This window comes from Narcine bancroftii, chromosome 2 (genome assembly GCF_036971445.1).
Source record: "Narcine bancroftii isolate sNarBan1 chromosome 2, sNarBan1.hap1, whole genome shotgun sequence".
NCBI lineage: Eukaryota > Metazoa > Chordata > Chondrichthyes > Torpediniformes > Narcinidae > Narcine > Narcine bancroftii.
The window spans coordinates 200,166,457-200,193,625 of record NC_091470.1 but is presented as its reverse complement, the minus strand read 5'-3'; the positions used below and the strand labels follow the sequence as shown (position 1 = coordinate 200,193,625).

At 52.6% G+C, this 27,169-nt stretch overlaps 1 protein-coding gene across 1 annotated transcript in view; it reads right to left on the bottom strand.

The window, feature by feature from the left end:
* Nucleotides 1-14,040, bottom strand: part of shbg (sex hormone-binding globulin) — a 28,750-nt gene extending 14,710 nt beyond the window's left edge. Inside the window, exons 1-4 of the mRNA XM_069920085.1 lie at nt 13,869-14,040; nt 5,066-5,181; nt 3,461-3,638; nt 2,235-2,396 (exon numbers count right to left, since the gene is read on the bottom strand). Of these exons, the coding sequence (XP_069776186.1) occupies nt 2,235-2,396; nt 3,461-3,638; nt 5,066-5,181; nt 13,869-13,967 (555 nt within the window). The 5' untranslated portion in view covers nt 13,968-14,040. The remainder of the gene's footprint in view (nt 1-2,234; nt 2,397-3,460; nt 3,639-5,065; nt 5,182-13,868) is intronic.
* Nucleotides 14,041-27,169: the final 13,129 nt, after the last annotated feature.

Here is a 27,169-nt window from a genome sequence, read left to right as displayed (position 1 = left end):
ACGAAACATCACCTTGATCTGATTGTTGAATGTGTATGCTCTCATAACTCCCCCAGTCTCTGTCGGTTTCCCCTCTGTATACCTACCCCCCCTCCCCCGTGTATCATGTACGTGTAGAAGTTTGCTTGACATATCGACCCTGTTGTCTCAAGTCCATCCCTGAAATAAATGTGTGCTTTGTACCTGCACTTTGGTCTGGTTCTTAACCTGTAGGACCTACACGAACCCAAACAACAACGTGGTGTTATCGGCAAATTTGTAGATGGTGGTGGAATTGTGCCCGGCCACGCAGTCGTGGATGTAGAGTGAGTAGGGCAGTGGGCTAAGCCTGCATACTTGTGGGGGGAAGCCCGTGTTGATCGTCATTGAGGAGACATTGTATCTGATTCATACTGTGTGATGAGGAAATCGAGGATCCAGCCTTGCAATACCTTTACTAACATAATTGTTCTTCCTCCCTTTACAAAGACATGGATTTTTTTTGACGTAACAAGCCATTTCAGCTCACAAGTCCATGCCGCCCAATTAACCTACACCCCTGGTGAGAGGAAACCAGAGCCCCCGGGGGAAATCCACGAAGACACAGGGGAGAGCGTACAAACTCCTTACAGACAGCGTGGGATTCGGACCTTGGCACTGTCAAGGCGTTGCGCCTACCACTATGCCAACCGGACCTCCCTTCGAATCAGCAACTGGTTGGCCTTGTCCAGCCACTCTTACAGCCCTGTGTAGACACTTTCCGTCCCTCACACCCTTCTTTTCCCCACTTTAACTGCATTCCATGAGCTTTCTGTTAAACCTTCCCCACGTCCTTGCACATTCCCACGTTAAGCACAATCGTCGCTTGCTTGCTGGAAGCTCACAGAATTACGAAGGCTCGGATGGGTGGGTGGTCGGGCCGTCGGGAGCTTCGGTAGATGGATGACCGGGGCCAAGGTGCGAGGCCGCCATTGTGACCTCGGGACGATGGGTGGCCAGGATCACACTTATACATTCATTCCACTGCCTGCAACACAGCCATAATCACGTACTGGTGTCAGCATCGCCTCGTACAATTCCCATCTCAGCTGACACATTTCTGCGGGGTGCACAAGGAGCCACATGTGGCTTGCGGTCCATAGTTTGGCCACCTGGTAATTAGAAATTCTGCCTGGCCCACAGGAAAAGAAATCTCAGGGTTGTACATGATGCCATCAGGATCAGAATTTATTGTCATGAACGAGTCGCGAAATTCGATGTTTTGTGACAGCGTCACGGGGAAAATTTTCATAGAAAACCACCTTACAAAATTAAATAAAAATATTGTACGAAAACTCAAACTCAGGCAGTGTCTTGGGTTCATTGTTCATTCAGGAAACGTGACAGGGGGGAAGAAGCTGCCCTTATGCCGTCTTCAGGCTCCTTCTGGTGGAACACAGCCGTGAAGGTGTGACCTCTCTACACTGTACAGGCTGGCCCGTCTCCAGCCCTGTATCTCCTCCCCATGGATTCCCAATGAGGTCTCTTCTCTCCATACCAGCCTCGGATCTGTATCAGCAGAGACATGGCCGATGTTTCTGGGCATTAAAGCCTTTAATCACTCGCTTCGTGTCTGCTCGTGGTCGTTGATCGCGCTACACTTCTGCACCTTCCTCCTGATGGTGGCAGAGTGAAGAGGGCATGGCCCAAGTGGTGGGGGGGATTTTTGAGGATAGAGGCTGCCACCTCATGTCGGAGTCCAGTGCCTGTGATGTCGCAGGCCGAGCTAACAACCCTCTGGAGATTTTTCTTGCCCTGAGTGTTGGCGCCCTGGTACCAGACAGTGATGCCACCGGCTCTCCCTGGTCCACTTTGTCAGTCCTCAATGACGTAATGAACCTCCTCAGACACCTCCTAAACTATGGCCTTCTTCACGACTACATCCACGTGGAGGCTCCAGGACAGATCCTCGGAGATGTTATCACCCAGGGGATTTTGAAGATCTTGACCCTCTCCACTGCTGAGCCCTCGATGAGGACTGGGTCATGTTCCCCTTGACTCCCACAATCATCTCCTTGGTTTTGCCGAGCGCAAGATTGCTGGTGTGACCTCCCACCATCTCCCTCCTGTCCACTCCCTTGTTTGCCGTCCGTGATTCCGCTGATGACCATTGGCAAATTTGTAGACAGCGTTGGAATCGTGCCTGGCCACACACAGCCGTGGGTGTTGAGAGACGTGTGTGTACTGTGAGAATAAATCTGAACTCTGAGACTCACCGGGACAATGAAGCTGGAAGTATTGATGAAGGCGTGACCCAAGGCGATACGCATGCGTTTCGTGGTGCCCTCCAGGCCGATATTGGGAAGCATGGTGATTTTCAGGATGGGCCGGCCATCCAACAGGAGCTTGATGTTATTCTTCTCACTCTTCACAATGATCTGTGTGGGAGACAGGGGTGGGTGGGGGGGGGGGGGGGAAGGTTGGTTTGCGGAGGGAAGAAGGCAGTTGTCAGCAGCAGGCTCGTAGGAGCAGCCTGGCTGGAGAGGTGCTGCTGGGGACGGGAGGTGGGGAGGGAGGGGTGCCAATCGCGGCAGGTCAAGGAGGCTGGGTGCCAGGGAGGGTAGGCAGCCCTCGGCATTCTCCCACGGAGGAGGGGAAAGAGGATGGGACCACTGTGCCAGCGCAGGGGCTGCTGATCCGATGCCATGAGAGAGAGAGGACCCACCATCTCCCCGGCCCTGGAGGTGTGACTGTGCTCCCTTATCCAGTGTGGGGATCTGTCAGTGGGACAACCCCAGGTAGGGTCCCAACTTCCCAGACTGGATGATGTGGTTCCTATTCACAGAATTTTAATTCACTTATTTTAACATGTCGCTCAAAAACTTATAAAATGTCCAACGGGCCAGATGAGTTTCTGGGAAAAGGATCTGGGACCCCGGGGAATTTAAAGGGAGTGGGAACTTCGTCTTCCTGCCATCGTGTACCAGCCAGAAGGACTGATTGGCCTCTTGGCCCCAGATAGCAGGCTAGAAGGGCTTAATGGCCTAATGGCCCCAGATACCAGGCTGGAGGTGTTGAACAGCCGCACCCTAGCCCTGTAGGGGCCAAATGGCCTTCTGGTCCTGGATAACAGGCTGGATGGGTTGAATAGTCATATCCTAGCCCTGAGTATGACTGGAGGGGCTGATTGGCCTTCTGACCCCAGATACCAGACTGCAGAGGCTGAATGGCCTCATCCGAGCCCTGTGTACAACTGGAGGGGCTGCATGACCTCCTGTCCTGGGTATGAGGCTGGAAGCATTGAACAGCATCATTCTAGCTTGTGTACCACTGGAGGAGCTGAATGGCCTCATGCCCCCCCCCGGATACCAGACTGGAGTGGCTGAATGGCCTCATCTGACCCCTCTGTACCAGTCTAGAGGGGCTGAACAGCCTCCTCCTGCCCCGTGTACTAGGTCAGATAGGCTAAAGGGTCTCCTGAGTGGATGCTGGGCCTTCTTACCCTCCTCCATTTGCCATTGTTGATGGTTTCGCTGGAGGTCACCATCATGTGGCAGTATTGGTTGCTTATCTGGATCTCTGGGCTGCCGTTCCTCAAGGCCAGGATGAACCAGTTCTCTTTGATATCACCATAGAATATCAACCCCTCAGGGTCGAATGTTCGCAGGTCAAACTCTGATCTGTGGGCATGAGAGCAAGGAGCACGGATGAGATCTACACCGGAAACATTCTCCCTCTCATTCCTACAACCACAACAGCCCCTGCACCCCTCCCAATCTCTGTAACCCCCTCCAGTCCCCTATGCCCCTCCCTATCACTATGACCACCCCTCCGGTCCCCTAAACCCCTCCCTATCACTGTGACCCCCCCCCCCAATCCCTTGCATCCCTCCCTGTCAATGAGACCCCCCTCCAGTCCCTACATCCTTCCCTTTGGTTACATCTCAACAACAGAAGACACAATTCAAAAGAGTCACATCTTAATTCTATCTTAATGACCATTAACAATATGTCTCAACACAATTAACCCCACTAGAAGTATCTACAGAAGTATTTATATTTATAAACATTGTGTGTGTGAAGAAACCCAGACCATTAGAATCTCTACCCAATATTCAAAAATTACAGATTCCCAAAACCCTGGTCAGTCAGTCAAGTTAGTTCAAAAACACAATTCAATCTCAAAGATCCATGTCCAAGTTCAGTTCCTTAACCAATAACAAAGGACGCCGTATTGAACGCTGGAGAAAGAATTGACTGGTGTTATGAGGCGTGTGCATTTCACACAGCTATCCAGCTGCCCCCTGCCGCACCATCTGCCGCTCTCTGTTTCACAGCTGGATTCTCCCTTTGTCCTCGAAAGTTCCAAGCAATTGGTGAGTCAGCACGCAGTTACACAGTTACAAGTTACAGAGTTCTCAGCAGAAATCCATCCTTTATAATGACATTCCGCAGTCCAGAATGTCAGTCCATTACACTATCTCTGGAACCCCCTTCCAGTCCCTACATCCCTCCCTGTCTCTGTAATGCCCTCCAAACTCTAAACCCCTCCCTGTCTCTGTAACCCCCTCCAAACTCTATACCCCTCCCTATCTCTGTAACAGGTCTCCCCCTACAAATTCTATACACTCCCTGTCTCTGTAATCCCCTCCAAACTCTATACCCCTCTCTGTCTATGTAACCTCCTACAGTCCCTACACCCCTCCCTATCTCTCTATTCCCCCCTCTAGTTCCCCACACCCCTCCCTATCTCTGTGACCCTCCCTCCAGTCCCTACAACATTCCCTGCTTTTGTAACTCCTTCCAGACCCCTACACCCATCCCTATCTCTGTAACCCCTCTCCAGATCCCGACACCCACCCCAATCTCTGTAACCCCCTTCCAGATCCCTACACCCACCCATATCTTTGTAAGCCCCTCCAGTCTCCTACACCCTTCCCTATCTCTGTAACTCCCTGCAGTACCCTACAACCCTCCCTGTCTCAGAAACCCCCCATGGTCTCTATAACCCTCCATCTCTCTGTGTAGTGCCCCCTCCCACAGTGCTGTGCTCCCACAGTTACTCCCCACCCCACATATCCCAGAGTACAAACCCCCTGTACACGTACTTTTGTGAGTTTTTCACAAGTCCCTCCAGCGTCTTGGAGAAGTTTAGAGATTTGTGTGCCAGGGACAGAAATCTGGGATTGTTGTCAGTGTTCCAGAAGAAGCAAGTGTTAAATATCTAATGGTAACAAGAACAAAACAGAAAGAATTTGGCTGAGTGTTCCAGCAAAGGATCTTCCTTGGACTACAGCTCTCCATAGATGCTGTCTGAGTAAATGAAGGGATTAATTCTCAGCCCTGATAGTCCAATTTTAATAGAACATTACATTTATTACAGTCCGTCACGTAGAATATCTACATAATTACCTTGTATTCTCGTGTAATAGTTGATCTTGTGTAATAGTCGACCTTGTGTAACAGTGGATCTCATGTAATAGTCGACCTTGTGTAATAGTCAACCTCGTGTAATAGTCGACCTCGTGTAATAGTCGACCTTGTATAATAGTGGATCTTGTGTAATAGTCGACCTTATGTAATAGTCAATCTCATGTAATAGTTGATCTCGTGTAATAGTCAACCTCATATAATAGTCGACCTTGTGTAATAGTCGATCTCGTGTAATAGTCGATCACGTGTAATAGTCGATCTCACCTTTTTTTTGGCCCCAAAATCACGTGTTTTCCATATTACCTGTGTAAAAGTCGACCTCATTATTTTTGGCCCTGACCGCCCACGCATCCGAGCTCCCAAAGCTCTGACCGCGGATCCTCGACCCAGTCGCCCACCCACCAGAGCTCTCGATGCCCTGACTGTGGACTCTCTCCTCGGCCACCCGCTCATTTGAGCTCATGATGCCCTGGCCGCGAGAACCTCGAAGTAGCTGCCCAAGCGCCAGTGCTCCCAACATCCCAGCCACAGACCGATGCCCCAGCCACAGATTCACCACCCAGTCCCGGCCATCTGAGCTCCTGACGCAGCTACTTACCGTGTTCAAAAGTATGACCAATGAATCCCTCCAAATTTGACCTTAAAAATTGGTCCAAATCTTGACCATTACCCTCATTCAGCAATCAGCTGATCAACATGACCACAGCTCCAGACCCTATCACTTCCCTTGGATCAAATATAAACTCCCATAGGGGAGATGAGAGTGACCGCTCACTCCATTGAGATGGTGTTCCACCGAGGGTGACATCGAAGAGCCTTGGTCAACTTGAGGTCAATGAGCAACCAAGAGGAACCTTGGCTGGCGTCAGAGCTGAAAGAGGAAGAAATTCATCATCCCAACCAAAGGTTCGTTGGGATCCAAGGAAAGCCAGAGGGGGAATTGGAGGGGGAGCAAATTTACATTCTTTGGAGTCACTATCTTGGAGGATCTTTCCTGGACCCAACACACTGATGACATCATGAAGAAAGCGCGTCAGCGCCTCTACTTCTTTGTGAGTTTGCGGAGATATGGTATGACACTGGAAACCCTGGCAAATTTCCACAGAGGTGTGGTGGCCGGCAGCATCACGGTCTGGGTGTAGCGCCCTGAAAAAGGTAGTGGACGCAGCCCAGGACATCACAGGCAAAACCCTCCCCACTGTGGAGAACATCTACGGGGGGACACTGCCGTCAGAGGGCAGCAGCAATCATCCAGGATCCCACACCCCCCCAGCGTGCACTCTGTTCTCGCTGCTGCCACCAGGAAAGAGGTCTAGGGGCCACAAGACTCTCACCACCAGGTTCATGAACAGCCGCGAACCCCTCCACCATCAGACTCCTCAATGACAAACTCAATCAGGGACTTGTTTAAGGACTTGTGGCGGCACGCCGTGAGGCAGGTGAACTGGACCCACTTGCAGCTAGCCAAAATGGTGCTGTCAGGGGTTTCCCCTTTGACCTCAGCACCAGACTCAAACGCCCGCGCTTGGGGACCCACATGACGCCCTGGTGACGACAGCACCCCCAGCGTGGTACTCAACCAGGTCCGGCTGGAAGGATAAGGCCAGCCAGGCAGCCTGCAATAAATCAATTCTGCTCACTGAGCTCAACCCGTCTGGTTGTGTGTTCTTTCAGTAGCAGTGTAGCTGCCGCTACAATTGGTGACCCCGACAAGTTCAAACGCCTTTGAACCCAACATGAGCGACCCTTCGGTCAGTGCTATAGCCATCAAGCTCCTTAACTTCTGGGTGCAGGAGCCAGAGACCTGGTTCAGCCATGCAGAGGTTCAGTTTCACCTCCTCTAGATTTCCGCAGACATGACCAAGTTCTACCATGTGGTCGCCACCCTGGACCAGGCCACCGCCAAACATGTGCTGCACCTTGTTCAATCCCCACCTGCAGAAGATAAATACGGGACCATCAAGCGGGTGCTCACCAGCTCCCTCGGACTATCCAGGTGCCAGCGTGCCGCTTGGATGCTGCATCTCGATACCTTGGGGGACAGGTATTGAGCTAATGGACGAGATGCTCGCACTCATGGGCAATTACACCAACTGCCCACTTTTTGAGCGCATCTTTTTCAACCATCTGCCTGAGGACATCCGACCGTTACTGGCCCAAGAGAGCTTTGCTGACCCAACAAACGTCGTTCAGAAGGCTCAAGAGTTATGGCTCAAACAATTCCCGGAGGGCTCGGCGGTCCAGCAGGTCGTGAGTCACGGGCACGACCACTCCAAGCCTGCCCCTAGCACTGCGGTAGAACACCCGGTCCCTACAGGAGCCACAAATAGCATAACCAGAGGCAAGGCATCTGCTCCGGGCCTCTGCTTCTACCACCAGCACTGGGGAGCCAAGGCTCGGAAATGTCGTCAGCCCAGCTCGTTCCGGGGAAATGAGCTGTTAATGGCTGCGGCGACTAGCCAAGGACACAGCCTCCTCTATCTGCGGGACTCAGTCAGCGGCTGGCGGTTCCTCGTCAACACTGGGGCTCAGATAAGCATCATCCCGGCCATGGCCATCGAGTCCAGGAACCGACCTCGAGGACCTCCCCTCCGTGCGGCAAATGCAACAGAGATCCGGACGTATGGAGACAAGACCGTCCACTTCCAGATCGGCTGGCAAAAGTTCTCGTGGAGGTTCACCATTTCATCCCTTCCAACCACCATCCTGGGTGCTGACTTCCACCTCGCCACAGGCTCCTGGTTGACATTCGGGGTAGGCACCTGGTAGATGGCCATACTTTCAAGGCTGTTTGCCTCAATGCCTCCTGCATAGAGCAGCCACAGATGGCCATGATCAGCACACCCAAGGACGAGTTCCAGTGTATCCTGGACAGGTTTCTGGCCCTCCTCAAGCCACAGTTCTCCACAGCCTCACTGCGCCACGGGGTGTTCCATCACATCCCCACCCAAGGCCCACCGGTCCATACCAAGGCACACCGGCTCCCGCTGGATAAGCTCCAGGTCACGAAGGAAGAGTTTTCGCATCTGCTGGAGCTGGGGATCATTCGGCACTCCGACAGCTCATGGGCTTCACGCTCCACCTGGCACCAAAAGCCTCCGGTGGCTGGTGCCCCTGCGGAGACTACTGGTGGCTCAATGAGGTGACAGTTCCTGATCATTACCCGATCCCTCACATCCAGGATTTTACGGCCAACCAACATGGCGCGAGGGTATTCTCCAAGGATGACCTGGTGCGCGGTATCACCAAATTACAGAGCACCCTGAGGACATACCCAAGGCGGCCATCATCACCCCCTTCAGCTTGTTCGAATTCCTTCGCATGCCGTTCAAGCTAAAGAATGCTGCTCAGACCTTCCAGCGCCTTATGGACTCAGAGGGCAGGTACCTGAATTTCATCTTCATTTACTTGGTCGTCATCCTTGTTTCCAGCAGGGATCAGTGCAACACAAGGCCCACCTGTGCACCCTCTTCTCCCGACTGGCCGACCAGCCTCCACATCAACCCAGCCAAGTGCCAGTTCAGGAAAGAGTCCATGCAGTTCCTGAGCCATACCATCACAGCCGAAGGAGCCACGCCCGCCGCTACGAAGGTCACTGCGATCAAGGAGTTCCCATGCCCAGACAACCTCAAGGGGCTGCAGGAGTTCGCGGGTATGGTCAACTCTACAACCATTCATCCCAGGCGCTGCACGCATCATGCAGCCACTCTTTGTCCTCATCGTGGCCAAACACAAAATGTCTGCCTGGACTCCAGAGGCCAGCAGGGCATTTGAGGCCATGAAGGATGCCCTCGCAAAAGCTACCATGCTCGCCCATCCACACACCGACCTGCATATGGCGCTCTCCATCAATGCCTCTGCCACAGCCGTCGGCGCCGTCCTGGAGCAGCAAATGAATGGACGGTGGAAGCCACTGGCATTCTTCAGCCGGCTTCTTCACCCACCAGAGCACAAGTATAGTGCCTTCGACCATGAGTTACTGGGCATGTACCTGGTGGAGCGGCATTTCTGCTATTTCTTGGAGGGAAGGTCTTTTACCATCTTTACTGACCACAAACCCCTCATGCAGGTACTCGTCATGCCAAAGGATCCCTGGTCGGCCCGCCAGCAGCGTCACCTCTCCTTCGTGTCGGAGTTTACCACCAACATTTGGCACAAGGTGGTGAAGGACAACAAGGTCGCCGATGGACTCTCACGACTGGTCAACTGCGCGCTGACACCCGGCCTCGACTTCGACCAGCTTGCACGAGACCAGAAATCCAATGAGGAGACACAAGCCTTCAGGACTGCCATCATGGGCCTACGGTTTGGACCTCCCGGCTCCTAGCGGTGAGGGCACTGTCCTGTGTGATGTCTCCATGGGCACCCCACAACCAGTGGTTCCCCAGCAGTGGCGCAGGCAAACCTTCCACCATATCCATGACCTTTCGCACCTCCCCATCATGTCCATGGTCTGCATGATGGCAGAGCGTTCCATCTGGCATGGGCTGCAGAAGCAGATCATAGGTTGGGCCAGAACCTGCACCCATTGCCAGCTGTCCAAGGTGCACAGGCACATCAGAGCGCCCGTACAGGAGTTCGAGCACATCCGGGAATGGTTCAGCCACATTCACGTGGACATCCTCTTAACCCACAACCTCTGGGTTTGTATCTCACCTGCCCTCAGTGGAAAAAGCCAACCTACATTTACTCTGTCCGTCCCCCTCATAATGTTAAATACCTCAATCAAATCTCCCCTCATTGTTCAACGCTCCAGGGAATAAAGTCCAAACCTGTTTATCCTTTTCCTGAAAATTCCTGAAGTCCGGGGAACATCCTCATAAATCTTCTCTACCCTCTTTCCATCTTATTGATATCTTTCCTGTAGTTTGGTGACCAAAATTGCACACAATCCTCCAAATATGGCTTCACCAATGTCTTATACAACTTTATCATAACATCCCAACTCCTGGACTCAATACTTTGATTTATGAAGGCCAAGATGCCAAAAAAACTTTCTTTACAACCCTGTCCACCTGTGACACCACTTTCAGGGAATTATGTATCTGTATTCCCAGATCCCTCTGTCCTACCGCACGCCTCAGTGCCCGATCGTTCACCGTTATGTCTTGTCTTGGTTTGTCCTTCCAAAATGCAACTCCTCACACTTATCTGCATTAAACTCCATCTGCCACTTTTCAGCCCATCTTTCCAGCTGGTCCAGATCCCTCTGCTAACTCTGAAAACCTTCTTCGCCGTCCACGACGCCTCCAATCTGAGTGCCATCTGCAAACTTGCTGATCCAGATTATCATCCAGATCATTGATGGAGATGGCAAATGACAACAGTCCCAGCACCAATCTCTGAGGCCCACCATTGGTCACAGGCCTCCAGTCTAGACATCCACTCTCTGACTTTTCCTCTCCAGCCGTCGTTGAATCCAGTTCACCGTGAACCTTCCTGTCTAACCTCTCATGTGGGACCTTATCAAAGTCCATGTAGACAACATCCACAGCCTTTTCTTCATCAATTTTTCTGGTAACCTCCTCAAAAAAAACTCCATAAGATTGGTTAAACATGATCTATCTTGCACAAAGACATGTCGACTCTCCCTAATCAGTCCCTGGCTATCCAATCTCTTAGAACACTGTCCAATAATTTACCTATGATTAACGTCAGGCTCTCTGCCCTCTCATTTCAAAGTCAAAATGATGAGGAACTTGCAGGGGCACCTGCAGGCAGTGATGTTCCCCGTACCTGTCGCTACAGTCCTTCCTGGCGGTAGAGGGGATGGGTTCAGGAGGTTCTGTCAGAAATTCCCGGGCCAGTAGCAGCAGTGCGTTTTGGAGACAGTGAACAATTCTGTCAATGAGGGGAGGGGGTGGAGGGAGAGATGGTTCGGTGGGGGGTGGGAGCTGGTTGAGTGGTTGATTTGTCCCGATGTGGGGGAGTGGGGGGCAGTGTTGAGATTCTCAGGACCAACCCAATCCCAGGCCTGGAGAGCAAAGAGGATGCTCTTTATCAACTACAATTCGGCGTTCAGCAACGTCAAACCCTCGAAACTGATCAGCACCTTCGCTCTGTCCGTGTCAATGGCAGGGATCTCCCAGTGGTCGACCCCTTCAATCCTGCGCTCCACTTCCGAGCTCACATCATGCCCACTGCCTTATGCCCTGTCAATCTCAAGGCTGCCTGTAAATCGGAAGAACAACCCTTGATATTCTGTCCAGCCGGACACCATTAACGTCGACTTCTCCAGTCTCCTGCTGGCCCCCTTCCCGTTCTCCCTCCCTTCCCCATCCCATTACCTCTTTCCCTCTGGCTCCCCGCCCCCTTCCCTCTCCATTCATAAATCCATCCCCCCTCCACCTGTTTCCTGGGTTCCCTCCCACCCTTATCCATCTATTACCTCCTGCCTGTGGGATCGTGCCCTTTCCCTGCCCCTCACCCCCCCCCCACCAATTTGTTTGAGCGCCTGCCGACAGTTTGCTTCTACCTTGATGAAGGGCTGAAGCCCAAAACATTGGTGATCCATCTTTATCTTTGTTGTATGAAGGACGCTGCTTGACCTGCTGGGTTTATTTTGACCTTGGGTTCAGCAGGGGTCCTTGGGGCTATCCTCAGTGGAATGCTGCCTCTACCCTCCCCTCTGGGCCCCATGGACCAGGGTGATGATGTGCCTTGTTCCTGGTGAATCCTCGCATGGGATCAGGTTGTCGGGCAGAACTGTCAGTGGAGGGTTCGCCACACTGATGTGGGGTCAGAAGGGACGAAAAGTTAGTGAGGATCCTGCTCTCTGTGTCAAGGACATAGCTGAGAATTCCCCGCAATGGTCAGGGAGATGCCGGAGCTGTACCTGCACTGGAACAGCTGGGGAAGAGACACCACTGCTTCTGGAATGCAAGCCTTCAGTACGACACCTGGTTCTGGAGCACAGGCCTTCAGTACAACACCTGGTTCTGGATCGAAGGCCTTCGGTATGACGGCTGGTTCTGGAACGCAGGCCTTCAGTACGACGCCTGGTTCTGGAACACAGGCCTTCAGTACGACAGATGGTCCTGGAACGCAAGCCTTCAGTACGACGGCTGGTCCTGGAATGCAGGCCTTCAGTACGACACCTGTTTCGGGATCGAAAGCCTTCAGTACGACAGCTGGTTCTGGAACGCAGGCCTTCAGTACCACACCTTTTTCAGGATCAAAAGCCTTCAGTATGACAGATGGTTCTGGATCGAAGGCCTTCGGTATGAAACCTGGTTCTGGAACGCAGGCCTTCAATATGACGGCTGGTTCTGGAATGCAGACCTTCAGTGCGACACCTGGTTCTGGAACGCAGGCCTTCAATGTGACGTCTGGTTCTGGAACACAGGCCTTCAGTACGACACCTGGTTCTGGAACACAAGCCTTCAGTATGATGTCTGGTCCTGGAATGAAGGCCTTCAGTACGACACCTGGTTCTGGAACGCAGGCCTTCAGTATGACGGCTGGTTCTGGAATGCAGGCCTTCTGTACGACGACTGGTCCTGGAATGCAGGCCTTCTGTACGACGACTGGTCCTGGAAAGCAGGCCATCAGTACAACGGCTGGTTCTGGAACGCTGGCCTTCAGTACGACGACTGGCCCTGGAACGCAGGCCATCAATACAACGGCTGGATCTGGAATGCAGACCTTCAGTACGACGACTGGTCCTGGAACAAGGCCTTCAGTACGATGCAGTGTTCCAGTCCCACTGGCTGCAGGTGATGTAGTGCTCCAGCCCCACTGGCTGCAGGTGATGCAGTGCTCCAGCCCCACTGGCTGCAGGTGATGCAGTGCTCCAGCCCCACTGGCTGCAGGTGATGCAGTGTCCTATTGTCACTGCCTGCACCGCAGCATTTCTGGAGGCCAGGCCTCTGTCTCCCTCCAGCTGCAGACCAGATGTGGGGATGCCCGTGGTAATTACACAATGTTCAGCTGCCCACAACACCCCACACATTAGCCAGGAGCCGGACTGCGTTGTGCCACAAACCAACCAGACGATCACGATCACCAGAGCAAGAGGAGTCTCAATGTTTGCTCCACAATAGGTCGTGCTCCGAGCGCCGAAGCCCCAGCCGGAATGTTCCAGGGTCATTTCTGTCCACTCGCACATGACTGACATGCCTCCTTCCGCCATCTACAAGGGTGCAGGTCAGGAAGGTGAGGTTGAGCAACAGCCCCTTCCTCCCTCCCTCCGCACCAGGCTGCCAGTGACTCACCCCCCCCCCCCCCCCACTTGACCCCTCTCTCACTGTGACCTCTACCTCCTCCTCCTTCCCAGGCAGCAGCCCCTGTGGCTGGTCTCTCCTTCACCAACATCTTCTCAAGGGCAGTGCAAGATAGGCAGGAAACGACCCCCAATCCTCCCCCCCACCCGGCAATAAAGGTCCCATCAAAGCCCCATTAATCGAAGGCTCTCAGCACAGGCGGTGAACTGTTCGTCTGGGTCTGACACTTAATAGACGAGAGCTGAGATTCACGTACCTTCTCCGATCGTATGGGACCCGGCCTTTGGAACAGCTTTAGATCTGCAGAGACAGCGGAGAGGATACTGAGGGCGGACATTGTCTTCAACAGGTCCATGGTCACACCAGCAGCTCTCCTTGGTTAGCGGAGACCTCCCGAGCTCATGATTTTGGAAACTGGACTTATATGTGTCTGAGTGATTACTCAACAGGGCTGATCCCTCAGACTTTGCCCAGGTAAACGATCGGTGGGGGGATTTAGTTCATCGGGGGAAGGGGGGTAATGTTGCTCAAGATTGTATGGGGAGCCCGCAGCCTACAAAAACAAGCTGGCTGCCACTTTCGGTCGGTCTCCCTGGATGGGGATAAGCAACGATAGGGGTGAGTTCACACAGGGGAGGGCTGCCGTCTACGTTCCTCCCTCCAGCAGGTTCCGGACCCTCGAGCTGGGACGCCTTGGAGCAGCCGGGTGCTTCCCCACCTCCCCCAGTGTCCAGGGGGGGCGGAGCCCAGGGTAAGAAGTTAGGGCAAAGCCGTTCTGGGACCGGGGAGGGGGTTCGAATCCCCGCGCTGTCTTTAAGGAGTTTTCATGTTCTCCCCGTGTCAATGTGGGGCTCTGGATTCCTCCCACTGTTCGAAATTCGCTGGGGGTTGTAGGTTAACGGGGTCTGAATTGGGTATCACGGACTCGTGGGCCGAAATGGCCTGTTACCGTGCTGTATGTCTAAATGAAAATTGGAAACATTCCAAATGTTGAAAGGTGGGGACAGAGTCGATGGAGAAACGTTGTTTCCCACGGTAGGAGAGTCTGGGACAAGAGGGCACAACTTCAGGATTGAAGGGCATCTGCTTAGAACAGAGACGGGGAGGAATTACTTCAGCCAGTAGAATTTGATGCCACAGGCCAGGTCATTGGGTGGATTTAAGGCCAAGATTGGTAAGTTCTTGATTAGCCAGGTCATCAAAGGTTACGGGGATAAGGCTGGTGAGTGGAGCTGAGTGGGAAAATGGATCAGCTCACAATTAAATGGTGGGGCAGACTTGATGGGCTGAATGGCCTATTTCTGCTCTTTTGTCATGGGGAACCAGCCTGACTAGATATGTGAATGGTCTCTGCTGGTGCTGAAACCAAATTGGTTCTGGCCTCTAGTTGATGCCTCAAGTCAGGTTAGCTGATGGTGGAGGGAATGTAAACACAGCCAATGCCTTCTATCAAGGGTCCATTAAAAATTAACAAACCCAGAGAGTGCTTTTCCCTTCAGCCATGTTTATTAAAAGAAATCAAGATCGGAGAGTTTGCCGACCTCAAATATTTGTTGAAAGATTGCAAAACGAACTGGAGGGGTGGGTTGCTGGCTGACCTCGCACTTCCACGCACCCCATCCCCCACCCCCACCTCTGCAGGTCACAGAGCTTTCTGCTCTTCGAAGGATATGTGGGAAACCTTGTCCAATGCCTTACTAATATCCACGTCGACCACATCATCTACTGCCCGACCCTCATCAATATCTTTTGTTACCTCCTCATAAAACTCAATTAGGCTCGTGAGGCACAACCCCTTCCCGACGGGCTGTCCAATCCTTGAGTAAGTAGGACTTCTCCAAATCCTCATAGATCCTATTCTTAAGAATCCTCTCCAATAGTTTGCCCACCACTGACGGGAGACTCAACGGTCTGTAATGCCTAGGATTCTCCCTAAATAAGGGGACCACATTTGCCATTTTCCAATCCTCCGGCACCTTCCCTGTGGCCAAAGATTGGGGGGGGGGGGCTGAGTGCTCTGGTTGCTTATCATGCCCCTGAGTCCATCCCCTTCACCATCTCTCTCCCTGCCGAGAAGCCCCTCACCCACTCCCCCTCCTTCTCCCATTGCTTACTATGGTGAATCCGTGGACACTTGGCGTCCCTGAAGGGACCCTCTTTTGCTTCTCTTTCTCTCTTTCTGTAAGGGATGCCGGGCAACGCTAATGCCTGTCTTATGGCAGACAGAAGGCAATTTTGTGTAACATGGAAGAACAAACAGACCTTGGAGTCCTAATTCATAGATCTCTCAAGGGCGCCGCAGAGGTTTATAGGGCAGTTAAGACAACCAATGATATGCTAGGCTTCACTAATCGAGGGATTGAGGGGTCGAGAGGCAAAGTTGCACCAAATCTCTGGTGCAGTATTGTGTTCTGGTCACCTCATTATAGGAAGCTACGGAGAGGGGGGCAGAGGAGATTGACCAGGATGTTGTCTGGATTGGAAATGTGTCTCATGAGGCAAGGTTACCAGAGCTGGGACTTCTCTGCTCAGAGGTTGAGAAGAGGCTTGGATAGGATAGTAACTTTCTCCCCAGGGCAGGTGCCAGAGGACATATTTGGGGCGATACGACTGCCAGCTGACTGCAGGAGGCGATCTCTGCACCTGCAGGAAGGCCATCTAAGGTGGCTGACTCCACCTGGCTGCCTGTCAATCAGGTGACCCGAATACAGACCTGAGCCGGCCCCTCCTGAGCCAGTCACACACAGGGAGCCACCAAGGCATGAATTGGTGTCCAGACTTTTACTGGCCTGTTGTACAGTCCTTTGAGTTTCTTGCTTGCTCGTTGCTACCTCAGCGTGCCACAAATCTATACAAAGTGAAGGGAGGAAGGTCTAGGGGAGACATCAGGTGCAGAGGATGAAACAGCTGGTGCACGAGTCGGGGGACATACAGGGCAGGGCAGCGTTGATGTCAGTGGGTTGTGTTGCAATGCAATGGACACAGAGCCAGAAAGTAACTAATAAAGGGCTAAAGGACACTTAAGGACACCCAACTATCTACCCATTGGCAGGAATGATGCCAATCACAGGCCGTCACAGAGTTGTGGCTAAAGGATGGATATCATCGGGAATACAGTGTGTTGAAAAAGAGGCAGATAAGCTGAGGGGGTGGCTCTGTTAGTGAGGAACAGCATTAAATTATTACAAACCAGGTTTTTGTCGAAACAGTAGCTGGGATGTAGGACGTCAAGCGCTGAAGAGCTGGCTCTGAATGGGCAACTAAAGCGGCATCGTCTGCAAAGAGTAGTTCACGGACAAGTTTCTCTTGTGTCTTGGTGTGAGCTTGCAGGCGCCTCAGATTGAAGAGACTTTCATCCGTGCAGTACCGGATGTAAACAGCGTTTTCATTGTTGAGGTCTTTCATGGCTTGGTTCAGCATCATGCTGAAGAAGATTGAAAAGAGGGTTGGTGCGAGAACACAGCCTTGCTTCACGCCATTGTTAATGGAGAAGGGTTCAGAGAGCTCATTGCTGTATCTGACCCGACCTTGTTGGTTTTCGTGCAGTTAGATAACCATGTTGAAGAACTGCCAAAATGTTTGGCCTGGAAGTCAGCTTGAAGAAAACGGAGGTCTTCCATCAGCCAGCTCCCCACCATGACTACCAGCCCACTCACATCTCCATCGGGCACACAAAACTCAAAACGGTCAACCAGTTTACCTATCTCGGCACCATTTCATCAGATGCAAGAATCGACAACGAGATAGACAACAGACTCGCCAAGGCAAATAGTGCCTTTGGAAGACTACACAAAAGAGTCTGGAAAAACAACCAACTGAAAAACCTCACAAAGATAAGCGTATACAGAGCCGTTGTCATACCCACACTCCTGTTCGGCTCCGAATCATGGGTCCTCTACCGGCATCACCTACGGCTCCTAGAACACTTCCACCAGCGTTGTCTCCGCTCCATCCTCAACATTCATTGGAGCGACTTCATCCCTAACATCGAAGTACTCGAGATGGCAGAGGCCGACAGCATCGAGTCCACGCTGCTGAAGATCCAGCTGCGCTGGGTGGGTCACGTCTCCAGAATGGAGGACCATCGCCTTCCCAAGATCGTGTTATATGGCGAGCTCTCCACTGGCCACCGTGACAGAGGTGCACCAAAGAAGAGGTACAAGGACTCCCTAAAGAAAGCTCTTGGTGCCTGCCACATTGACCACCGCCAGTGGGCTGATATCGCCTCAAACCGTGCATCTTGGTGCCTCACAGTTTGGCGGGCAGCAACCTCCTTTGAAGAAGACCGCAGAGCCCACCTCACTGACAAAAGACAAAGGAGGAAAAACCCAACACCCAAACCCAACCAACCAATTTTCCCCTGCAACCGCTGCAACCGTGTCTGCCTGTCCCGCATCGGACTTGTCAGCCACAATTGAGCCTGCAGCTGACGTGGACATTTACTCCCTCCATAAATCTTCGTCCGCGAAGCCAAGCCAAAGAGCTGGGATGTGGACAAGTTACAACGGCAAATAGAAAAGGTGTGTCAGAAGGGCAATGTAATGGTGGCCACGGGGGATTTTAACAAGAAAGTAGAAAACCAGGCTTTTGTAGAAAGCCTACAAGCTGGCTTTTTAGAGCAGGTGGGGATCGGCTGCACTGGATTGGGTGTTGTGTAATGCACCAGAGGTGATGAGAGCTGAGGGTAAAGGAACCATTAGGGCATAGTGATCACAATATGACTGAGTTCAACTTGAGATTGAACAAGGAGAAACTAAAGTCCAACATGTAGGTGTTTCAGTGGGGTAAAAGGGCGTGAGAGAGGAACTGGCCACCATAGACTGGAAAGGGGGTGCGAGGAGAGCAGCAGTGGGTGGGGTTTCTGCGAGAAATGGGGAAGGTAAATGCAGACCGAAACAGGAAGAGGGGGGTGAAATCTTAAACGTGGCCATAACCAACATGAAAGCAAAAGAGAGGGCAAACAAGGAAGCAAAAATTAGTGGGAAGTTATTAAAAATTTATAGAAGGCAACTGGAAAAAAGCACAAGGAGGGAAGAGATGAAAACTTGAAAGTAAATATATCAAAGAGGATGAGAAAAGTTTCTTCAAATATATAGGGTAAAAGAGAGTCGATACAGGACCATGAGAAAATGACACTGGATTATGGGAGACAAGGAGACAGCGGAGGAATTAAATGAGGATTTTGCATCAGTCTTCACTGTGGAAGACATTAGCAGTGTCCACAGGGAGTGAGGGCAGGTCCTACCTCAAGGGAGAAGATGCTAAGGAAGCTGAATGATCTCAAGGTAGATAAGTCTCCCAGGCCGGATGGGTCAGACCCTTGGGGTAGAGGCATCAGTAATGACCTTTCAGGAATCACCCTGGCATGGGCCCGGAGGACTGGGAAAAATTGCCCCCTTCAAGGAAGGAGGGAGGCAGCAGGAAGGAAATGACAGGCCAGGCCGGTGGTAGGAAAGGTGTTGGAGTCGATTGCCAAGGACAAGGTTATGGAGTATTTGGAGGCACTTGCCAGGATCGGCCAAAGCCGGCGGGGTTTCCTTAAGGGAAGGTCTTGGAATTCTATGAAGAAGGATGATGCAGTGGAAGTGGTAAACTTGGATTCTCATAAGACCTTTGAAAGGTGGTGCACATGTGTGGCGCACTGAGGTAGCAGCGAGCAAGCACAAAACTGTACAACGGGCTTTGCTCCAGTAAAAGCGCAGACATCAGTTCAAGCCTTGGTGGCTCCCCATGCAACTGGTTCAGGAGGGGCTGGCTCAGGTCTATATTCGGGTCAGCTGATTGACAGGCAGCCCAAGTGGAGTCAGCCCCTTAGGGGGGTCTTCCTGCAGGTACAGAGATTGCATTCGGCTGGTGAACAAGATGAGGGCCCATGGTATGACGGGAAACATTCTAGCGAGGGTAGACCATTGGCTGATTGGCAGGAAGCAGAGAGTTGGAATTGAAGGATCATATTTGGATTGCGGCCAGTGGCTAGTGGTGGTTCACAGGGGTCAGGGTTGGGAGCCGCTTCTTTTTACATTGAAATGAATGGCTTTGTGGCTGAGTTTGCAGATGGCTTGAAAGGGAGGCGGAGGAGCAGGCAGTGTTGAGGAAAAATGGTGGCCACAGAAGGACGCAGACAATTAGGAGAAATGGCAAATGAAATACCACATTGGAAAGTGTACAGCTGCGCACTCTGGTCAAAAAAAAATGGCCAGACTTTTTTTTAAGTGGGGAGAAAATTGAAAATGCCCAGATGCGGAGGAGACCTCATGCAGGATCGGCTGAAGGTCAACTTGCAGGTGGAGTTGGGGTGAAGGAGCTGAATGCAATGCTGGCGTTCAGTTCAAGAGGAATCGAATCTAAGAGCAGGGATGTGATGTAGAGGTTTTACAAGGCCCTGGCGAGGCCTCATGTGGAGGATTGTGAGCAGTTTTGATCTCCTCATCTAAGAAAGGATGCGCTTAACTTTGAAGAGGGTTCAAATGAAGTATACTTGAATGATTCCAGGAATGAAAAGGTTATCATATGAGAAGTGTTTGACAGGTCTTGGCCTGGACTCCTTTAGGAGAATGCGGAGGGGGGGGGGGGGGGGGCTCGAATCTCATTTAAATATTTTGAATGTTGAAAGGTTTGGACAGAGTAGATATAGAAAGGTGGGAGAGTCCAGGACAAGAGGGTGTGCGCTCGGAACAGAGACATGGAGGAATGTCTTCAGCCAGAAGGTGGTGAATCTGTTGCCACGAGGCCAGGTCATTGCGTGTATTTAAGGGAGAGATTGGTGGGTTTTTAATTACCCAGGGCATCAAAGGTTACGGGGAGAAGGCCGGGCAGTGGGGAAACACATCAACTTATGATTAAATGGTGGGACAGATTCGATGGGCTGAATAGTCTATTTCTGCTCCTATGTCTTAAGGAAAGCGAGGGAGAGACATGGAGAGGGAGGGAGGGGGACTCGGAGAGGGAGGAGAGACATGGAACGGGAGGGAGGGGGACTTGGAGAGGGAAAGGGAGACACAGAGAGGGAGGGAAGGGGAGATGGAGAGGGGAGACGGAGAGGGATGGAGGGGAGACACGGAGAGGGAGGGAGGGGACATGGAAAGGGAGGGTCACGGAAGGGGGTTGGACATGTAGGGGAGGGAGGACCGTGGAGAAGTAGGTTGGCCGATGTGATTCGCAATGGTTTCTGTCTAAAAGCCCTTTTTACACTGAAGATCTGCATTATTACCGTATGACTTCCTGAAGCAAAAGTAGAAAACTCCAGCACAGTACAGGCCCTTCGGCCCTCGATGTTGTGCCAACTCGAGTATTCCTTCCCAATAAAAAATACTGATCCCTCCCTATCCTGTAGCCCTCTATTTTCCATCCATCTGCCTGTCTCTTCAATGCTCCCAATGTTCCAGCCTCCACCACCTTCCTCGGAGTGGCGTCCCACAACTCTGTGTAAAAAAAATTTACCTGACATCTCCCCTGAACTTCACTTTGTCCAAATGTCCTCTGGTGTTTGCTGAGCCTGCCCTGGGAAACAGATGCTGGCCGCCCACCCTAACTATGCCTCTCATAATCTTGTCGCCCTCCATCAAGTCTCCTCTCACCCTTCCACGCTCGGACTTGTCGGGTCCAGAACGGTCGAATGTGTTCCCAGCGGAAGATTTAAACCTGAACCGGCAGCAATGAGGTCTGGATAGAATTAGATATAACTTAACGATGTCTGCGTGGGCCATAAATGTGCGTGGCTCGCGTAAGCACCTCAAATTCGTCCGCCCTTACTGGATAAGAAGTGTCACTGCCTGGGGTGTATGTTGGACTCCGGCGCAGCAGGACCCCCTCCTTTTGTTCCGGAATGTGAAAGGTCGCACTAACCGACATTTCTGTGTTCAGTGTGAACGACCTGAGGCTGCGGCACCGGCGTCAGAACAAGTCCAATCGGGAGGAGTTGGAGGAAACGCAGTGTTGGGGGGGAGGGGGGGGGGGGTCGACGCCAGCAAATGGCCCGCCCTTGGCACCGGCCGCTCCAAGACGGGTCGCTCACATGCCAAATTTAAATGGGTCTTCTGTGTAAAAAGGCCGTGTCCGATTCCCCCCCCTCCCCCCCCCCCCACCCCCCCAGCGTTCTCTCCGTGGGACCCCAATCAGACCACAGTCCACCAACGTTCTGAGGCTCAGATTTTTGTCTGGCATCTGGACACAGGATCTGGCAGATTCCGACAAAAAGCAGAAGTGAACCTTGTGTTGATTATACTTTATTTGCAGATGTTTATAGTCACACACACACACACACACACACACACACACACACACACACACACAAATATATATAATATATATATATATATAGAGAGAGAGAGAGAGAGAGAGAGATAATTAATCCATCCGCTTTGTTGATTTGGACACTGACCAGAAGCCGCGCAAAGAATTGCCAGGTAATGAGACAGTGTCCAAAAATACCAGGTGCATTCAGTCGCAAAGTGCAAGTTACTTCAAACTTTTAAAACAAATTTGTTTCTTAAAAAAAGAGAAAGAGATGAAAGTTGTTCTACTGCGATCTATGGTGCGCGTGTAAAGTTCAGCGATTGGGGATCACAGGGAGAACATGCCATTCCTCTCTCTTGGATTTCCTTCCTTCACTCTGGGGACATCTCTAAAGGCCACTGTCTCCGGCACCCTCTTACCTTGAAGATGCCTCCCTCAGTACTGCCCCTCCTGCAGTGTGGGCCTCCCTCAGTACTGCCTCTCCCACAGTGTGACACTGCAGAGGAGCAATACATCAAAAAAATATAGACAATGACCATTTAAGATGTAAATAAATCTAGTAAAACCAATACAGGACGGGGTTACACGCTGGAATCTAACCAAGGAGATCAAGGCTGTGATATATATATGGGACTGGATTGAAATTATAAACCCCTAGGGCCTTGATGGGTGCGTTTCAGAGAGAAGTGGGTCGGGATGGGGATGGTAGTAGGGGTGTGGGATGGCATATAGAGAATAATGGGGTTTCCCACAGCTCTGATTGGCTCATCGAGTCAGCAGCCAAACCTGGATCTACCCAGATCAAACCTCCCTCCGCACTGTCCTGTCACACAAGCTGAGATCAAACCTCCCTCCACACTGTCCCGTCACGCACACTCAAATCAAACCTCCCCCCGCACTGTCCCGTCACACACATCCAGATCAAACCTCCCTCCCCACTGTCCGGTCACACACACCCAGATCAAACCACCCTCCGCACTGTCCAGTCACGCACACCCAGATCAAACCTCCCTCCGCACTGTCCCGTCACGCACACCCAGATCAAACCTCCCTCCCCACTGTTCCGTAACACACACCCAGATCAAACCTCCCTCCCCACTGTCCCGTCACACACACCCAGATCAAACCTCCCTCCCCACTGTACCGTCACACACACACAGATCAAACCTCCCTCCGTACTGTCCCGTCACGCACACTCAAATCAAACCTCCCTCCGCACTGTCCTCACACACACCAAATTAAACCTCCCTCCGCACTGTCCCGTCACACACACCCAGATCAAACCTCCCTCCCCAATGTCCCATCACACACACACCCAGATCAAACCTCCATGCCCACTGTCCCGTCACGCACTCTCAAATCAAACCTCCCTCCGCAATGTCCCGTCACGCACACTCAAATCAGACCTCCCTCCGCACTGTCCTCACACACACCCAAATCAAACCCCCCTCCGCACTGTCCCGCCACGCACATTCATATTAAACCTCCCTCCGCACTGTCCCGTCACACACATCCAAATCAAACCTCCCTCCCCACTGTCCCGTCACACACACCCAGATCAAACCTCCCTCCGCACTGTCCCGTCACGCACACTCAAATCAAACCTCCCTCCGCACTGTCCCGTCACGCACATTCATATTAAACCTCCCTCCGCACTATCCCGTCACACACATCCAAATCAAACCTCCCTCCCCACTGTCCTGTCACACACACCCAAATCAAACCTTCCTCCCCACTGTCCCGTCACACACACCCAGATCAAACCTCCCTCCCCACTGTCCCATCACACACACCCAGATCAAACCTCCCTTCCCACTGTCCCGTCACACACACCCAAATCAAACCTCCCTCTACACTGTTCCGTCACACACACCCAGATCAAACCACCCTCCGCACTGTCCCGTCACGCACACCCAGATCAAACCTCCCTCCGCACTGTCCCGTCACACACACCCAGATCAAACCTCCCTCCCCACTGTCCCATCACACACACACACACCCAGATCAAACCACCCTCCGCACTGTCCCGTCACGCACACCCAGATCAAACCTCCCTCTACACTGTTCCGTCACACACACCCAGATCAAACCTCCATCCCCACTGTCCCGTCACACACACCCAGATCAAACCTCCCTCCCCACTGTCCCGTCACACACACCCAGATCAAACCTCCATCCCCACTGTCCCGTCACACACACCCAGATCAAACCTCCCTCCCCACTGTCCCGTCACACACACCCAGATCAAACCTCCATCCCCACTGTCCCGTCACACACACCCAGATCAAACCTCCCTCTACACTGTTCCGTCACGCACACCCAGATCAAACATCCCTCCGCACTGTCCCGTCACGCACACCCAGCTTAAACAACCCTCCGCACTGTCCCGTCATACACACCCAGATCAAACCTCCCTCCACACTTTTCCGTCACACACACCCAGATCAAACCTCTCTCCCCACACTCCCATCACACACACCCAGATCAAACCTCCCTTCCCACTGTCCCGTCACACACACCCAGATCAAACCTCCCTCTACACTGTTCCGTTACACACTCCCAGATCAAACCTCCCTCCGCACTGTCCCGTCACGCACACCCAGATCAAAACTCCCTTCCCACTGTCCCGTCACACACACCCAGATCAAACCTCCCTCCCCACTGTCCCATCACGCACACCCAGATCAAACCTCCCTTCCCACTGTCCCGTCACACACACCCAAATCAAACTTCCCTCTACACTGTTCCGTCACACACACCCAGATCAAACCACCCTCCGCACTGTCCCGTCACGCACACCCAGATCAAACCTGCCTTCCCACTGTCCCGTCACACACACCCAGATCAAACCTCCCTCTACACTGTTCCGTTACACACTCCCAGATCAAACCTCCCTCCGCACTGTCCCGTCACGCACACCCAGATCAAACCTCCCTTCCCACTGTCCCGTCACACACACCCAGATCAAACCTCCCTCCCCACTGTCCCATCACACACACCCAGATCAAACCTCCCTTCCCACTGTCCCGTCACACACACCCAAATCAAACCTCCCTCTACACTGTTCCGTCACACACACCCAGATCAAACCACCCACCGCACTGTCCCGTCACGCACACCCAGATCAAACCTTCCTCCCCACTGTCCCATCACACACACACACCCAGATCAAACCTCCATCTCCACTGTCCCGTCATACACATTCAGATCAAACCTCCCTCCCCACTGTCCCATCACACACACACCCAGATCAAACCTCCATCCCCACTGTCCCGTCATGCACACATTCAGATCAAACCTCCCTCCGCACTGTCCTTTCACACACACCCAGATCAAACCTCCCTCCCCACTGTCCCACAACACACACCCAGATCAAACCTCCCTCCGCACTGTCCCGTCACGCACACTCAAATCAAACCTCCCTCCGCAATGTCCCGTCACGCACACTCAAATCAAACCTCCCTCCGCACTGTCCTCACACACACCCAAATCAAACCTCCCTCCGCACTGTCCCGTCACACACACCCAGATCAAACCTCCCTCCCCATTGTCCCATCACACACACACCCAGATCAAACCTCCATCCCCACTGTCCCGTCATACACATTCAGATCAAACCTCCCTCCGCACTGTCCCGTCACGCACTCAAATCAAACCTCCCTCCGCACTGTCCCGTCACGCACACCCAGATCAAACCTCCCTCCGCACTGTCCCATCACGCACACTCAAATCAAACCTCCCTCCGCACTGTCCCGTCACGCACATTCATATTAAACCTCCCTCCGCACTGTCCCGTCACACACATCCAAATCAAACCTCCCTCCCCACTGTCCTGTCACACACACCCAAATCAAACCTCCCTCCCCACTGTCCCGTCACACACACCCAGATCAAACCTCCCTCCGCACTGTCCTGTCACACTCACCCAGATCAAACCTCCCTCCCCACTGTCCCATCACACACACCCAGATCAAACCTCCATCCCCACTGTCCCGTCACACACACCCAGATCAAACCTCCCTCCCCACTGTCCCGTCACACACACCCAGATCAAACCTCCATCCCCACTGTCCCGTCACACACACCCAGATCAAACCTCCCTCTACACTGTTCCGTCACGCACACCCAGATCAAACCTCCCTCCGCACTGTCCCGTCACGCACACCCAGCTTAAACAACCCTCCGCACTGTCCCGTCATACACACCCAGATCAAACCTCCCTCCACACTTTTCCGTCACACACACTCAGATCAAACCTCTCTCCCCACACTCCCATCACACACACCCAGATCAAACCTCCCTTCCCACTGTCCCGTCACACACACCCAGATCAAACCTCCCTCTACACTGTTCCGTTACACACTCCCAGATCAAACCTCCCTCCGCACTGTCCCGTCACGTACACCCAGATCAAAACTCCCTTCCCACTGTCCCGTCACACACACCCAGATCAAACCTCCCTCCCCACTGTCCCATCACACACACCCAGATCAAACCTCCCTTCCCACTGTCCCGTCACACACACCCAAATCAAACTTCCCTCTACACTGTTCCGTCACACACACCCAGATCAAATCACCCTCCGCACTGTCCCGTCACGCACACCCAGATCAAACCTGCCTTACCACTGTCCCGTCACACACACCCAGATCAAACCTGCCTTCCCACTGTCCCGTCACACACACCCAGATCAAACCTCCCTCTACACTGTTCCGTTACACACTCCCAGATCAAATCTCCCTCCGCACTGTCCCGTCACGCACACCCAGATCAAACCTCCCTTCCCACTGTCCCGTCACACACACCCAGATCAAACCTCCCTCCCCACTGTCCCATCACACACACCCAGATTAAACCTCCCTTCCCACTGTCCCGTCACACACACCCAAATCAAACCTCCCTCTACACTGTTCCGTCACACACACCCAGATCAAACCACCCTCCGCACTGTCCCGTCACGCACACCCAGATCAAACCTCCCTCTACACTGTTCCGTCACACACACCCAGATCAAACCACCCTCCGCACTGTCCCGTCACACACTCCCCAAGTGAAACTCACTCTGCCCTGTCTTTTCTTGATTTCATCTTAAATATAAACTGTTTTCCCCTTGTTGAACGGACATTAATATAAGCGGCCAACCGTCTGCAGGTCCAGCAACAGAGGTCCCCACTCGCCCTCTCACGGGTTGCATCAGAAGTCTGCAGACTTATTGTTTGCAGGTTTCGGTTAGGGTACCGTCTGGCAATGTGGGCGTGAGACCAGATCTCCCTCCCCATCTCTCTAAACCTCACTCCACCCACAGGCCGAGGGATTGGAACC